Raw genomic sequence first — 16991 nt, 5'->3', positions numbered from 1 at the left:
AATCTTTTTAATTGTTTTTTTTACAATTTTTATAACCATCTCCTTACCGACTGAGGAGGGACTAAGAGAATGGCAACAGTTGCATTTAAAAGAAAAGAAATGCAAAACGAATTTTAAAACAACCATATGACCGTTTTTCCACTGTTAGCAATAGCAATAGCACTTAAACTTATATACTGCTTCACGATGCTTTTACAGCCCTCTCTAAGCAGTTTACAGAGTCAGCATATTGTCCCAAACAATCTGGGTCCTCATTTTACCATCTCTGAAGAATAGAAGGCTGAGTCAACCTTGAGCCTGGTGAGATTCAATCTGCCAAATTGCAGGTAGCCGGTAGGCAGCAGTACTGCATTTTAACCACTGCGCCACCGCAGCTCTGTTAGGTACCCAAAATCAACAAAGGACTTTGGAATTCAAACTTATTTTCCTCTTTACATACCAAGCTCCAACTTCCATATAACAAAATGAATAGAAGCATATTCTTAATGAAGATTTTTTTTTTCCTGGAATATCGCACTTCCCCCCAAAAACTGCATCTGGCGCCAACTGGGCCTTGTTTAAAGGCCTTGAGTTAAACTGGTGACATGTTTGATTGCCTTTAATAATTGCTCTTCTTCTCACATTTGTGGCATTTGCATTTTGTTTCAATTGTATTGTTTTTACTATATGCTACCTAAAATTGTTATAGTATTTGATGGCCATCTCTAAAATAAGTATATTATTTCTTTTTGCTTTACTTCAACAAACTTTCATTCCTCCCATCAGAAATTAGCCATTATCTTTGTATCATCATTTGCACATCCTGAAATTTCTCAATTTTTTCATACTTATATGTATTTTTCCTTGATAGAATGCTTACTGTTTAGTTTAGATTTTTGCCACTCGTGTAACTTTCAATTGTCCATTCCATTTTTCCTGTTGAACACAACTATCTTGATATTTGAGACATTAATATTCCAATCCATATTCATTGTTGCATCATGCAGTCCATCTGACAAATGCTGCAAATCATTTGAGTTTTTACCAAATATATGGTATCATTATCTGCATACAAAAACATATATAGATACATTTCTCCAACCAAAATACCTCTATTATCACTATCACAAACATTTATGCATTTATCTATAGATGTAAGTATATTAAACAAGAAAAGTACATTATATATTCTTGATGGTAGAACCATTTACTAGGTTCTATTGATACACAAACTATGTTCAGCAACTTACCACCTTCTATTAAAAAGAATACTTTAATATTTTGGGGAAGTGCTGTATTATGGAAAAAGCAGCTGAGGAACAGATTCCTTATTTAGGCAATTTCTCTGTGAGGATGGGCAGGTGTAGGGAAAAATGGGTCAGGTACAGGATAAGGTATATTAACTGAAAAAGTCATAAACGTTGGGCATTGGTCATAAAGTTACCTTTTTTGTCACTGTTGTAACTGAACAGTTGCTGTCTGAGGCAGTAGCTAAGCAAGATCTACCTGTTATCTTCAAATAAGCAGCAGAGTTCAAAAGGAGTTTTAAAATCAAGGTGGAATGTTCAGAGAACTGCACATATGTGGAAAAAAATATAAGCCCCACCTTCTGGGGCTTATTTACAAATTGTCACTGAAATGTGATTCAGAAACCAAATATATTTAAATATTTTACATTCAAATGCTTGCAGCATTTCAACAGAACAATTGATGTGCAACAATGGGAATATCAATGGAAGACAAATATTAAATATACCACAAATATAGTGAACTGTGAAATACATTTGTAGCCCAATGGGCTTAGCTCAGGACGTGATAATGATGACTCCAAATATTACATTCGGAGAAAACTAGTGTAAGATGTTTTATCTTTGGTATATTATTCAGTCCAATTTCAAAAACTGCTGGAAATGCAATAATCAAGGTGGATCATTTTTTCACACTTGGTGCACTGTTGGAATCCTGTTAATCCTGGATGATGATTTGTTATAGAATGAAACAGATCTTAAAGGTTAATTTTCTTTCCTGTTTTTCTGCCAAACATCAAACTGTACATCAAAAGTAGAGAGGGAGCTTTGATTATGATAACAGGTGCCTGCATATCTTATGCATCATAATTCCTTCTTTAGATGAAGGGAAAATCAACTTGTACAAGCATGCATCAATGTCAGAAACAAGGCCAATACAGAATTTAATTTAATTTAGAAACTGTTTATGGATTATGATTGCCCATGTGGATTTGTACCACAATCTTAGTCTGCTTTCTATTAAGATAAGTTTTAAAAATGTAGATGTTCTCTGATTTAATACAGTAAAGATACACTTTCTCAGATTAGAAAAAAAGCAACTCCTTTTTTTATCCATAGTTCTTATATTTGTTGTTTTACTGATTTTTGAATATTGTTTTAACTTTAAAACTGGTTTAGAAGAGCTTTGTTGATTAAAATCACCTTTACTTTTTACCGTGTGCACGCACGCACGCACACACACACACATACCCACAGCATATACTCTTTAGTTAGTGTGCCTGAATGCCCTCACATAACTGTCTATAAATATATAAGCGGGGAAAAAGATTTATGTGTATTTTTAATAAAGTTTAAATGAAATGGGAGAAAAAAGTAAAGGTGGTAGACTATAATTGGAAATGATACTTTAAAGTGAAGTTTCACTGTTATACAAAATTGAATGAATTTTGTCTTTCTAAGGGGCTATAAAATATATTTTATCCTTTCCTTTAAACTAAGAACTATGATGTTCTTTTTGACTCTTGTTCGTTCCTCCACCATTAGCAGTAAAATCTCAGGTCCAAAAGATTTTTGCCAGTGGCAGTTAAATTCACATTGGCAGATTCTGGAAACTTTTATGAAACAAGAACTTGGTTATATGAATATGCATAGATATATCTCATAAACATATTTATCTTTGTGATTATAAAACTTGTTTAAAAGGCAGAAAAAGCAACAAGACATTCTTTTTAAAAAAGGAAAAGCTTAATCATGGAGTAGTTCAGCATTGAGACTAATTATGTTTAACCACAGAGCCTTTGAAATTTGGTTTTATCTTGGAAGTACTACGAAAAATGTATTTAGATGCAGATTTGATCAAATTCAACTCTGAAAATCCCCAGATTTTTATTATTGATTCTTTAATTTGGGCACAGATGCACAATTTATATGCTTGGCACGTTTAGTATTCTACATCTGACATAAGTGAAATACAACAGAGAGGAATTCCTACCCCCCTTACCCCCATTTCTAGTTTGGTTATTTGTTTTTGGTAACGATATAGCATCAGAAAAGCTATCAGATAGGAGAACAAATGAAACAAATACAGATAAATCATTTTATGAATAAATACAGTATATAATAATAATAATCCTTTATGTAGTCAACTAATTGGAAAACAGTCTAATCCTGAACAGTTTAAAAGCTTGAAAGATGTGGTCTTTAAATCTTTTATTGTGAAATCTAAGACTAGGGCAATTATAATGCAAATATATGCATGCTTGCACAAAAATATATTGCACTGAAAGTGAGGTTATTCTGAGTGTTAGAACTATAGCCTATGCGGTAGTCCTCGACTTACAACAGTTTGTTTAGTGACCATTCAAAGTTATAGCAGCATTAAAAAATGTGACTTATGACCGGTTTTCATAGTCACAACCTTTGCAGCATCTCCATGATCATGTGATCAAAATTCAGATGCTTGCAACTGGTTCATATTTATAACCTTTGCTGTGTCTCAGGGTCACATGATCCTGTTTTGGGACCTTCTGATAAGCAAAGTCAATGGGGAATTCAGATTCACTTAACAACCAGGTTACTAACTTACCAACTGCAGTGATTCACTTAACAACTGTCATAAAGAAAAGTCGTAAAATGGGCAACACTCACTTAACAAATGTCTCACTTAATAACAGAAATTTTGGGTTCAATTGTGGTCGTAAGTCAAGGACTACCTATATGTACAGTAGTTCCTGCCTATGGAGATTCTCAGTCATCCAGGTCATGGTTGTCCCAAAGGTGCTTTTTCAAGCGGCAACTGGACTTTCGTGGCGGGGTGGGTGGGTGTTATTGTTGTTTTGTTGTTTGTTTGGTTTTTTGCTTTTCCGAAGCAAAATGTCTTCAAAGAAAAACAAAGTCCAGTTTCCTCTTGAAAAAGCACTTTGGGGACAGTAGTTCCTGCCCTAACAAATAGTTTGGCTAACATAATTTATATTTAAAATAAGAATACCATCTCACCATATTAAAAGTTAAAGGGATCCTATGCTATCAAGAAGTGACCTTTTATCATCCAGATTAGAGAATGAGATGGAAATCAGGAAAAAGAATCAAGGCTACCTTCCAATTGTGAACGCTGTTTCTGATTCCCCTGGATGCATTATATTTATTATTCAGAAATAGAAATAAATGTATTGGCTGTCATTGCTGAGTATTCTTAAACAACATCTGGGTCATGTAAGCACTGAGCTTTAACTTGTGAACAAACCATCATGGCTGGATTCATTTGGTGACATGAAAGCAGTATTCCCGTATTTGAGGTGCTGCTACAAAGAAGAGGGGGTCAACTTATTTTCTAAACCACCAGAAGGCAAGACGAAGAAACAATGAATGGAAACTAACCTGGAATTAAGGAGAAGCTTCCCATCTGAGAGGACAATTAACCAGTGGAACAGCTTGTTGTCAGAAGTTCTGTGTGCTTTGTCACTGGAGGTTTTTTTAAAAAAACCGCATAGCCACTTGTCTGGAATGGTATAAGGCCATGATGGTGAACCTATGGCACGCTTGCCACAGGTGGCACGCGGAGTCATATCTGTGGGCACATGAGTGTTGCACTAGCCCACCGGAAGATGGGAAACGGGCCGTTTCCAGCTTCCGGAGGGCCACTGGAGGGGTGGGGAAGGCCATTTTCCCTCTGGACCCTGAGGAGAGCGAAAAACAGGCCCACCGTGCCATCGTGTGCTAAAAGTGGGAGGAGCACGGGGGGGGTCGTGCACGCATGCGCAGGGGTAGTGATGCACTGAATTATGGGTGTGGGCACGCGTGTATGCGACACCCCTCCCAGCGCTCTCCCCGCTTTTGGCACACGGCAAAAAGATTAGCCATCACTGGTATAAGGTCTGCTGCTTGAGTAGGGGAGTGGACTAAAAGACCTCCAAGGCCCCTTCCAATTCCATTCTGCTTGATTGATTGATTGATTGATTGATTGATTGATATAATGCTATGCTGTTGGCTAGTTTACAAATTACAGTGGCTGATTTCATTGTAAATGGTGACAGTAAATAGTATCAGTTACTTAGTATATGTAACACCAGTACTCCCTGAGCTGCATTGGTTGCTGGTGTCTTTCAGGTGCAATTCATAGTGCTGGTTGCCACCTTTAAAGACCTCCATGGCTTGGAACCAGTTTACCTCAGGGATCATTTCCCCCCCAAGTTCTTTCTACCATCCGGTCTGATCCAGCAGACTGGATCAGGTCCTATAAGCCAGGGAAGGCTAGTTGGTGGGCTGTAGGAGGTATGCTTTTTGTGTCATAATGCCCACTATATGGAAAATCCTTCCTCTGGAGATCAGCCCAGGTTATGCTGACCTTTCATAAGGCCTTAAAGACCTTGATATGTGCTCGGGTGCATGGTCCCAAATATTGAAGGGTCCTGTCTCCTGATTGTGTTAACCAACCTGGATTGTAACATTCTCTTTAGCTGTTTTTTTACTTTCTCTATTATGATGGAATTTGTTTTTAATTTATTCATTCGCTAGAGTTACTTGTTAAGATGGTAGCCATGCAGATTAAATAAGCCTGCTGAAACAAAACAAATTAATATTGGGCATGTTCACCAATAATCCTTTAAATTACAAAACTTGCAGATGGTTTAGGTTTAATCTTAATATGCTTTGCTGTAATGTTCTTTTTGTATGCAAGAAACTTCGGAACTGGATATGAATAAAAGAAGGAATATTACTTGCATTTTTTTATAACTAATCATGCAATAGAATAGATTGTCACTATATGAGATTCATGCCTGATTTAAGACCTACACATTTATTTACATGTTGCTGCTTTTTTGCATACATTCTCTTTTAGGCACCTCCTTGGGCATATATTGCATGTGCTTGTGGCCTTTTCATCTATCAGTCTTTGGATGCAATAGATGGCAAACAGGCAAGAAGAACCAATAGTAGTAGTCCTCTGGGAGAACTATTTGACCATGGCTGTGATTCATTGTCCACAGGTACTACACTAGATAATGGTCTATTAAGTAATTTATGAGGACGAAACTTTCTAAAATCGTTTGGTGCTCTAATAAGATGAGAATAATTTGCCTTGGTTGTATAATTCTCATGCCACAGGTCAGAACTTTGGTAATATATTTTACAAAGGTTCTACATTTGATTAGTTTGATATTAGCAGGTTGTAGCCTCTGGTTGCCTTTGTTTGGGAAGCTAAGCACAGTTTGGCCTGGTTGGTACTTCCATAGAGAACTCCATGGAATGCTAGAGCTCCAGGTTAGGCTGGAGAATCACAAAGTTATCCTGTCAAACTCAATGCAAGGGAATCCCTTTTTTATTTCATACTAAGCAGTTTAAGTCTTAGTTTAAGACTGAAATGCTTGAAATACTTGTTTGAATATTTAAATTTCCTTAAAACTTTAAACCATTTCCAAAATTCCATAAAGAGAAAGAACAGCTGAACCAAAATTAAAATATTTGCAGACAGTGTGCTTTCAATGGCTCTCTTGCTCTTTTATCAGTGTTCTGTGTAAAACATGGACACATATAAAACACATTCTGATGTCCCCCTAAATTGCAGCCCTGGAGCCTTATGGCATAACCCAAGAAGTTTTCTGGTGAACAAAGACTAAAGTTAAAGTAGTCACATGGATTTTGAAGGAGGGGAGCTTGTTACTGAATTTGTTTATGTGTAGGTGGGTGTGTTCAGGTGCGCCTGCACAAACATCTGGATATGTGTCGATGCAGACGTTGTGACAGACTCACCTTTGTTTTATTTATGTCTACTTTTTATCAGTTCATTTGTTTGCTCTCAGAGCTCAGATGCACCTCCAAATTGTGCCCTGTCACTCAGGAATAGAACTGTTCATCGCATTTCACCCAAGGCAATCTTCATAGTGTACCTGTATTGTGATTCATGTGCTAGACCATGAAGAAGTGGCTCAAATACAATTTTTCTTTTCTGTTTGGACCATTTTGTCATTGTTGTTAGACATTCAGACTGACATGAAAATTGAAACATGATGCACTGTTGATAATCCAGGAATTAAATTCTTGCTAAAGATTATTTACCTTTTCTCACCACTGTATTAAGCTACTATCAAGTTATCTCTACTAAATAAAGTCATGCAAGCCAATTTGGTATAGTGATTAAAGGCATGATACTGTGAGTTCTAGTCCTCCTGTAGGCGCAAAGCCAGCTGGGTGATTTTTTTTTTGTTTTAATTTGATTCCTTCTTCTCCGGAGACTCAGGGCGGCTTACAATGCGTTAAGCAATAGCCTTCATACTTTTGTATATTTATACAAAGTCAGCTTATTGCCCCCACAAACTGGGATTTTGGGACAAGTATTCACTCTCAGCCCTAGTATCAAAGCAAAGGCAAATGATTTCTGAAAATGTTGCCAAGAAAACTGTGTGGATTTGTACTGGCAATCACAATTGTCAAGATTGACTCAAAATCTCACACACGTGCAAAACCAAAACAAGTAAAATTATTACAAAAACTGCTTCCACCAAAACTTCATGCCACAGGTCAAAACTTTGGTAATACATTTACAAAAAATAGAGTATTCTAAAATCATCCTGTTGGAATTTTATATTGGAATTTTAATGGTTCATCTTAATTGTATGCTTTGCTGTACTATACTATGAAACAAAGAAATAAGCAGAGGCCTTTATATGTATATCTTAGTATGAATGCTGTTGTAGCTATTGCAGCATAAACTGTTATTTGTCTATGAATAAATGATAACAAATTACACAGTTGATATTTTTTGTGGTACTGTACATTTACTAATTTCTCCTGCCTTTCTATGATCAACTTGGATTGGTACTTGTTTTTGGGTTGTGCTTTTAGTAGATATTAACTGTTAATAACACAACCAACAAAATTGCTGCAAGGTCACAATTATTGTGAATATTATTTATGAAGTACTCCAAGGGGGATGCATGATACTTGAAAACAACTACACATCACCAGATTTTAGAATGCTCGCTTCAATGGCTAGGCTGTACCTTTCCTAATTAGATTTCACATAATATGTTCAAAATTCTGCAATATTTTCTATAATAATAGAAAAATAAGGGTAAAAATTTTTCTCTGTTGCTTATTATAGAAAACAGTGTATGACTGTTTCAAAGAATAGTACAACAATTGTGTGATCTAATTCTTGTTTTCTTTTCTATTTGGAATCATCTTGCTGAATTATGAAAATGAACCAAATAAAGACACTTTTTTCTTTTATCATAGTCAGACTTTCCATATTCTCCACTATGGTTATAGAATTATCAAGTGGGGAATGCAGATCAAGAAAGTTCTCATTCAATATTGAGATTCAAGGGAAATAAAATTCAATTCAAATTTGAAACTAGGTTTGATTTGAACCAAACTGATTTTAAAAAGAATCATGCACTGTTTTGGGAAAGTTCTAAACTCTTGCAGCTAGCTTGTTTTTATGACTGAGTGGAATAAAATAATAGTGATGGGAGACCATTTAGAAATATTAACTCCTGGCAGATAGTTTCAAGGATTTCGCTACAATAAATTTTTGCTATATTGCCCTATGCCTCTAATGAGCTGAGAGTTGTCTAACAACAAATCTATAGAGAAAATATAATGAATTAATACAGACTGTTTTTTAAAAGCTTTCAAATGCTAATTAAAAAATAAATTCTTACTACTAAAGAACAAACAGTTCTAGACTCTTTGACCACATTTCAGCGTGTGAAATGGGATTCTGGAATTGGCCTGGCTTATTAGTTAGCTAGTCACCTTACAATCAGAAGGCCCAATCAGTCTCCATTCTTTCTCCCAAAGCTTTGATCATATGGAAGGAAAGCTGCACAGTACTTCTATAAACAGAAAGCATGGTAAATCCATAACATCTTTAAATCTCCTAAGCAGTTTAAACTGCTTTAGAAACTTGATTATTATTCAAACTGAATACTTCAAAGTTTTAGATGCTGGCTCTAGGATAACAAAGGCAAGAGGTTGAAATTAGATTTCCTGTAAATAGTCAAATATTGCTAATGGTATAATTTGTATGCATGTCTGGAAAGAAAACTCATTAAATTGAATATTATTAGATTTTAACCCCCTGTTATTTATTTATATTTACATTTATGTAAATACACACACATTCATACAGGTATATAAGCCTCAAGGCGGCAAACATATCTAATGCTCTTACTTCTTATTTTTCCCACAACAGCAACCCTGTGAGATGGATTAAGCTGAGAGAGAATAACTGGTTCCAAATCACCCAACTGGTTTACATGCTTAAGTGAGGCCTAGAAATTACAGACTCTGGTTTCTAGGCCAGCATCTTAACCACTATATCAAACTGTTCCCCAAAATGTACTTAATTTATTTTCAAACGGAGTGAATTCACATGTGACTGAGCATCTAGTATCATTTCCAATGTAGTTAATTAAGAGTTCTGAAATTCGTTGCCATGTATATTGTTTGTGTTTATTCATAGTGTCATTATGCTACCACAAAATATTAACCATTTGTGGAAATCTTATTTTTAATCTTGCACAAGTGTAAAATGTAATTGATAACACTTACAAAAGTTGGAGGCAATTCTGTATGCCTTTTGAAGTAAATGTTTGTTGTGAATCTTATACTTTCCAGAATCCATCAGAAATATAAGTGAGTGAGAGGACAATTTACATATTAGAAGTTATTAAACAGCCATAATGATCCATTAGCAAATATGTGCAATTTCTACCCCTTAGTTTTAATTTATTTTATCTTCAGTCTTCGTGGTTTTGGGAACGTGTATCGCTGTGCGACTGGGGACAAATCCTGACTGGATGTTTTTCTGCTGTTTTGCTGGGACATTCATGTTTTACTGTGCACACTGGCAGACATATGTCTCTGGAACAATGCGCTTTGGAATGTAAGTAATGTAGCTGAGAGAAATATTTTGCTATCTTACCTATCTTTTTACAGTTGTAAAATGACACCTGATATAAACAATTTTAATTGTTTAAGTCTGTTGTTTGAATTCAGTGCCAACTAGATGCACAACAACTTATTCTGTATATTTTTAAAAAATCATTTTTAAAAAACATCTTTCCTTCCTTGAATGATAAGGTCTGGTTTGTGTATCACTTACTATGGAATTAACAGTGTCTGTCTGTATGATGAATAATTAATTAGATCATGATAGCATAATAGCATGATAGATGTGTGAAAGTTAGATCTGGATTTCTTTTTTCAAAAGCTACAAAATCACTGCTTGACTGCATTGGTTCATGCTGCTAATTGTATAACTTTTTTATCCCAAAGGTAGGACTACTAATTTAGAAATAGTGTTCATACACTTTGTCTCTCATCTCTTGGTTGCAAGGCTAAAAAGCATTGGGTACACAAATGATGCAAAACCATAGTATATGGTAATTTGTTTCGTTTCAATTTAGTCTGTAGGAATCCAGCCACTGTTGTTTTTATAAAGGATAGTTTTATATTTTAATATATTAGATAAAGCAATCCACTTGTTAACAACCCACAATTTATTAAGCAGTGGCAGTGTGTGAACCAGCATTAAGATCATGGCTAACAAATTCCTAAAATACAAGACTTTTTAAATTCAGTTTAGAGCATTTTAAGTAATAAGGTAAAATAAGGCTATATTCAAGTACATGGCCTTTGTATGATCCTTTTCACTTTCTGAAGCAGTAAACTTCAATTGATTTCATGTGAGGTTTGAGTTCTGAGGAAAACTAAATCTTACCTATTCACTGTGACCAACAGATTTTCACAGTTTGAAAATTGTTTTCCAATAAACGTTAAATATTAGAGCTAGATATTAAACATAGGTCCTGGAATGTAACCTAAGATATAAAATGCTCCTTCACTGAATTAAGAAATATCAAGATCATGCAGATTTCATGCAAATTTTATCATTTAAGTGTGTACTAATAAATATAAATTAAAGGAAATATTCATAGATTTTTATTGTGATTTATTGAACTATATTTAATTTATTTATTTTATTTATTTATATGCCACATTTTTTAAAATAAATAACTCACGGCTGCAAACATACTTTCCTCCTCCTATTTTCTCTACATCAACAACCCTGTGATATAAGTTGGGCTGAAAGAGAGTGACTGGCCCAAAGTCACCCAGCTGGTTTTTCATGTCTAAGGTGGGACTAGAACTCACAGTTTCTGGTTTCTAGCCTGGTGCCTTAACCAAGTCTAAGACAAATATTTAAAGAATCTGATGTGACTAAAACTTTATATGCTTTTGTTTTAGACATACAATTGGGCTACCTAAGTGTAAAATGTACTATTTTTAAAATAATAAATAATAACACTGAAATGTTGCCATTAAAATATATATTTAATTTCAAAGTATTTTATAGCCTATTATTTTCTGTTCAGATATGATTTCATGTGAGTGTAACAGAGATGGTCATAACAGAGAAATTAAATTTAAAAAACATTTTTTTCATTCATTCATAGAGGGGATCATTTCTGCTCTCTTGGTGGTTTTTGTAAGCCAAGTTTGGTATTACTGCTATAGGTTATCTAAAGGATTACATGAGGCTAATATAAAGTTGGCCTTAAAATTTTAAACTGGATTTGTGTGAGATCTGTTTAGCAACTGTTAAAGGAATTATATATTGCTTTCAAAATATTTCTAGTCTCCCTCTTTTAAATTACTGATTGCAATTCAGTAATTTTGCACTTAGGAATTTTGCAGTGGAGTTCAGCTAATGGGGATTACAATTGTTGTTTTCTTCTCTTTGTAATTTTAACCTTGTAACTTTTTAAAGATTTCCTGTGATTTTGAATCCATTTCTTCATTTATGAGTAAAAATTTGCAGTCACAGGACTTTCAAACTGAAATGTTTTCCCCCCTCATTTTTAGATTTGATGTTACTGAGTCTGAAGTCTGTATTATAATAATTCACTTCCTAACAGGAATTCTTGGATCTGAATTTTGGAATTATACGGTAAATGATAAAAATTGGTTTTGTCTGGGAAGCAATGATATAAATTCTATGGAGGCAGCCCTTTTTTGTCATGCACACTAAAAGGCAATTGTTTTACTAACAATATTTTCCAGGCGTTTGTTTCAATATAGGATGATATATCCATGATGGCGAACCTATGGCACCCGTGCCACAGGTGGCACATGGAACCATATCGGTGGGCACGCGAGCTCAGCTCCAGCGCACATGTGTGCGCCGGCCAGCTGATTTTCGGGCTTCTGGGCATACTGGAAGTCAACAAACAGGCCGTTTCCGGCCTCCGGAGGGACTCCGAGGGGGTAGGGAAGGCCGTTTTTCCCCTCCCCAGGCTCCAAGAAAGGCTCTGGAGCCTGGGGAGGGCGAAAAATGGGCCTACTGGGCCCACTGTGCCATCGCATGCCAAAAGCAGGGGAAGCGCGGGAGAGTCGTGCACACATACATGGGGGCGGGACGCATAGAATTATGGGTGTGGGCACGCACTTGACACGCACCCACACGTTCCCCACGCTTTTGGCACACAATGGCAAAAAGGTTAGCCATCACTGTGATATATAATATCTGAATAGAAGACACAAATTCAGTCAGATTATAAAGTTTCCCTTCTGCCCTTATTTTAAAAAAGACTTTGTTTTGAAACATGGATATTTTATTCCTTTATTCCTGTTTATTGAAACAAAACTTGATCGCTAAATGAGGAATGGGCATATTTATGTTCATACAAATATTCTCATTCATCCTTTACAGTTCCTTAACCTCAAGTTTAAGAAAGATTCTACAATCTCCTTTCTAAAATGCATAACAAATAAATTTCTTATAAGTTTAAATTCTATCATCTAGCTCTCCTTTCAAATACTTTGAACTTTAAGTTGTGCTAATTTTTCACTTCTTTTGTGATATCCATCACAAAAATGGTTTTTAACAGTTCTAATGGGGCATGCTGATATAAACATAATTTTATATAAGCAAGTATATTTATTCCTTGAATTTATTTATTTCTGACTGATGGATGCAAATGAGTTCCAGAGAGAACTGGGGGATATCCAGGGGGCCTTGCTGCATGGTCCTGCCAAAGCTCTGGTTATATCCTGGAACCAAAGGGCAACCAAAATTTTGAATAGAATTGTGCCTATGTGGCTTCTCTTGACCCTTTGATCCCAACACTCTCCATGGTTCACAGAAGAACTGCAAGTTCTGAAAAGGGCTAAATGACTAGTAGAGCACCTCTGGAGGAAAACAAGATATGAATCCGACCGTACACAAGTAAGAGCTGCTATTAAGGTATACCTCATGGCAGTAAGAGTAGCAAAACTCCATTATTTCTTGCTCTTATTGCATCTGCAGAGTGTCACCCTGTTCAGAATAACCCAGTCCCTGTAGGAACAGGGGGACTTGTATGTATGCCAGTTGCACCCTTTCCTGAATTGGGAATCCCTGCACTCAGTCTCTCAAGCTCTGGTGATCTCTGATTTGGACTATTGAAACAGGCTCTGTATTGGTCTACCATTGAAGAGTATCCAGAAGCTTCTGCTGGTGCAGAATGCAGCTGTAGTTTTGAAGACCCAGGGTGGCCCATATTACACCGCTGTTCCATGAGCAGTACTGGTTGTCAGTTTGCTTCTGGGTCCAATTCAAAGTGTTGGTTATCATCTATAAAGACTTTCATGGCATGGATCCAGGTTATCTGAGGAATAGCTCATTCCATTGGGATTATCCCACACTGGCAGAAGAGGCATGCTACAGATCCCATCACTCAAGGAATTTCAGCTGGCAGGATCCAGGAGAAGAGCCTTTTCTGCTATGGCACCCACCCTCTGGAACATTGTACCCCCCTCCAAGATGAGATCTTCACCCTCCCTTCTGGTCTTCTGAAATGGCTTGAAGACCTGGCTCTATCAGCTGACCTGGGGCCCCAATGAGAGAGTGACATCTTGGAGGTCGAAATAAATTTCTACTAATATTGATTTTGAAAAGGAAAACCTCACACAGAAGGAATTTCCAAAGTAACATGATTGGTATATTGACATCTAGAAATGTTAATCCTTTTAATGACAGATTAATGCTACCGGTTTGGACCGGTTCAGCCAAATTGGTAGCGGCGGCAGCACAAGGCTCCGCTCACCCACCCAGTCGTCATTACTTCCTGGTTTTAACCAGGAAGTAATCTTTTTTTTACCCTCTGCACATGGCTTTGCGCATGAGCAGAGGTTCCAAACATGCACATGACGAACTGGTAGGGAAGGTAAGTAGATTTCACCTCTGATCTAAAGTCATATATTTGTTGTATAAATTGATGGAAAATGAAGATGTTTGTTATTATTAGGAATAATAATAATGGAGCTTAGGTTGCTCCATTTGTAATAATAGTATTTCACTACACTTATAAATGTGAGTGCTCAAGTGTGGTCTTCGGATGTTGACTTGACTTCATATGCAGTTTCATTATGGTCTTCTGGCATGCCTGCCATTCCTACAGTCTTACCTGGTTTTTTTCCTCCTGACATTCCTGTAACGTCTTTTTTTTTTTTTTTTTTTTTTTACTGATATGTGATCTATGCAAGATTGCTTAATCTAATTCTGTGGTTTTCACATATGGATTGATATATATGCATGTCTTTTGATGTATGGATCTGTGTACCTGTCTCCGTGGTTGAATATAGGTATAAAGTATATGTAAGAGTTCTTGCCAGGACTTAGATTTCTATTTGAACTTTCTGAAACAATAATTGGATATTAGTGGATAATTCCCAAATAACCCGTATTACCCACCATATCATAAACTAGATATTATGCTACTAGTGGTCAAATATAAATACATTTTTCAGAAATTATCAACTGCACATTTAAACATTTGCTTTCATTCTTTACATGTGAAATGGTCTACATTTATGTTAAATAACAATAATATTTTCCTATGCAATTGTACTTTGGGGGCTTGAAACATTATAGAAAGTGGAAGATGTCTTTTTGTTGGTGTATGTCAAGATGTGCATTTTATTCGTACTACATTTATTTTTCTGAACATCACCAATTCTCCTGAGAAATGAGTGTTTTGTTGGGAGGAAGAAATGTGGTTTGGCATTTGCAGATCAAAGCCTTATCTTTGCCTTATCAAGAAGAACTTGGAAGGAGGATTGTAGGCAAAAAGAATGGCATATTTGGAATAAAAAAAAATAAGAAAGCACAAATTAGCCTGAAGAGAGATGCCGTTGTAGTTTCCCTTGCCTTGAATTTCTATGAATGGGCACTTATTGCCCTGGGCTGTATGCAACCCCAATACTTTTCATATATACCCAGGCTTTCTACAAAAGTTGTTAATAAATTGTAATATAAGATTATACATCTCTATAATATTCAAGTTAACTGTACAAGTAGTCCTCAACTTACAATCATTCATTTAGTGTTCAGGTGGCACTGAAAAAAATAACTTATGCCTGGTTTTCTCACTTACAACTATTGCAGCATCCCCACAATCATGTTATTAAAATTTGGGCACTTGGCAAGTGGCATGTATTTATGACAGTTGCATTGTATTGGAGTCATGCAATCACCATTCGTATCGTTCCCAGGTGGCTTCTGATAAGCAAAGTCAATGGGAGAAGCCAGGTTCACTCAACAACTAGATGACTCATTTAACAATTTCAGTGATTCACTTAACAATTGTTGTTGTACAATGGGGTAAAACTCACTTAACTTCACCTTGCTCTGTGATTGAAATTTTGGGTTCAATTATGTTTGCAAGTCAAGGACTACCTGTATTTAATTAATGTACATTAAATAAAATTGAATTTACTCTCTATACTACTTTTACACATTCCATTATTAGCAGTTGTCTTACCAAGTGCTTGTCATTGTTTGAAATAAATAAAACTTTTAATATTCCTAGCTGCAGTTCTATACAGCCAAAGGATTGGTCAGAAGGAAAATTCTGAAAGTTTCTCTTGTAACCAGTCATTCAATGCAATGAGAAAGTCACATTTACATTTTAAAACCAGCTTGAGTGTTGTAGAAATTTAAAGCATTGCTGGTTCCCTATTTATCAACTATGTACTCAATGGCAATTTAGAGTTGTGGTCTTGACCACTCTGACTAAATAAAACAGGAGAACATATTGGAAATTAACTACATAAAAATAAATGATAGCTCTGTACCGTGAAGCCAATGAGCTACATTAGTTATATATTTTTAAAAATATTTTGCTTTAATTTTTTCCCCTCGTTCCACTCATTCTTTTTCTCTCTCTCTTACCTTGTGCATGATAAACAAGAGCTGCTGTGCCTGCAAAATTATTTAAAATTGCTTTGAGTAATTCTGCTTTTTTGGCTTTTTTTGTACCTAATCAGAATTGATGTGACTGAGGTGCAAGTCTTCATAATAATCATGCATTTACTGGCAGCGATTGGAGGACCTACATTTTGGGAAACTATGGTAATTTTGTCCATCTCTGTATCTTATATCTTTTAATCTTCTATTCTAGAGAAATTCATTTCCTTATATATTTATATTATTCTTATTTTTGTTGGAAAGATTTTAATAAAATGCTGTGATTCAGTCAAAATCTCTTCCATAAGAAATAATTTTGACTGGTAGCTAAACAGGTTACTAATATACTGGATAATTCAGTAGCAAAAAAAGTAGATTGCACATGCATAAATTAAAAATTGTTAGACTGGTAGAGCTATGCATCATTTGGAGGGATGCTTTGCATAGAACTAGGATTATGTCAGGAATGGAAAATATGTTTTCTTCTAACCCAAAACAAGCCATTACATACTAGAAGTTCTGCTGAACCA

At 35.7% G+C, this 16991-nt stretch overlaps 1 protein-coding gene across 2 annotated transcripts in view; it reads left to right on the top strand.

The window, feature by feature from the left end:
* The window catches only part of CEPT1 (choline/ethanolamine phosphotransferase 1), a 32419-nt gene that overhangs the window by 4742 nt on the left and 10686 nt on the right, over positions 1 to 16991 (top strand). For both annotated transcript variants that reach the window (XM_034414176.3, XM_034414177.2), the window contains exons 3-5: positions 6067 to 6214; positions 9975 to 10116; positions 16542 to 16626. In XM_034414176.3, the coding sequence (XP_034270067.1) occupies positions 6067 to 6214; positions 9975 to 10116; positions 16542 to 16626 (375 nt within the window). The remainder of the gene's footprint in view (positions 1 to 6066; positions 6215 to 9974; positions 10117 to 16541; positions 16627 to 16991) is intronic.

This window comes from Pantherophis guttatus, chromosome 3 (genome assembly GCF_059756535.1).
Source record: "Pantherophis guttatus breed Tessera chromosome 3, ASM5975653v1, whole genome shotgun sequence".
NCBI lineage: Eukaryota > Metazoa > Chordata > Lepidosauria > Squamata > Colubridae > Pantherophis > Pantherophis guttatus.
Note: the sequence above shows the minus strand (reverse complement) of the source record. Positions and strands in the feature narration are given on the sequence as shown.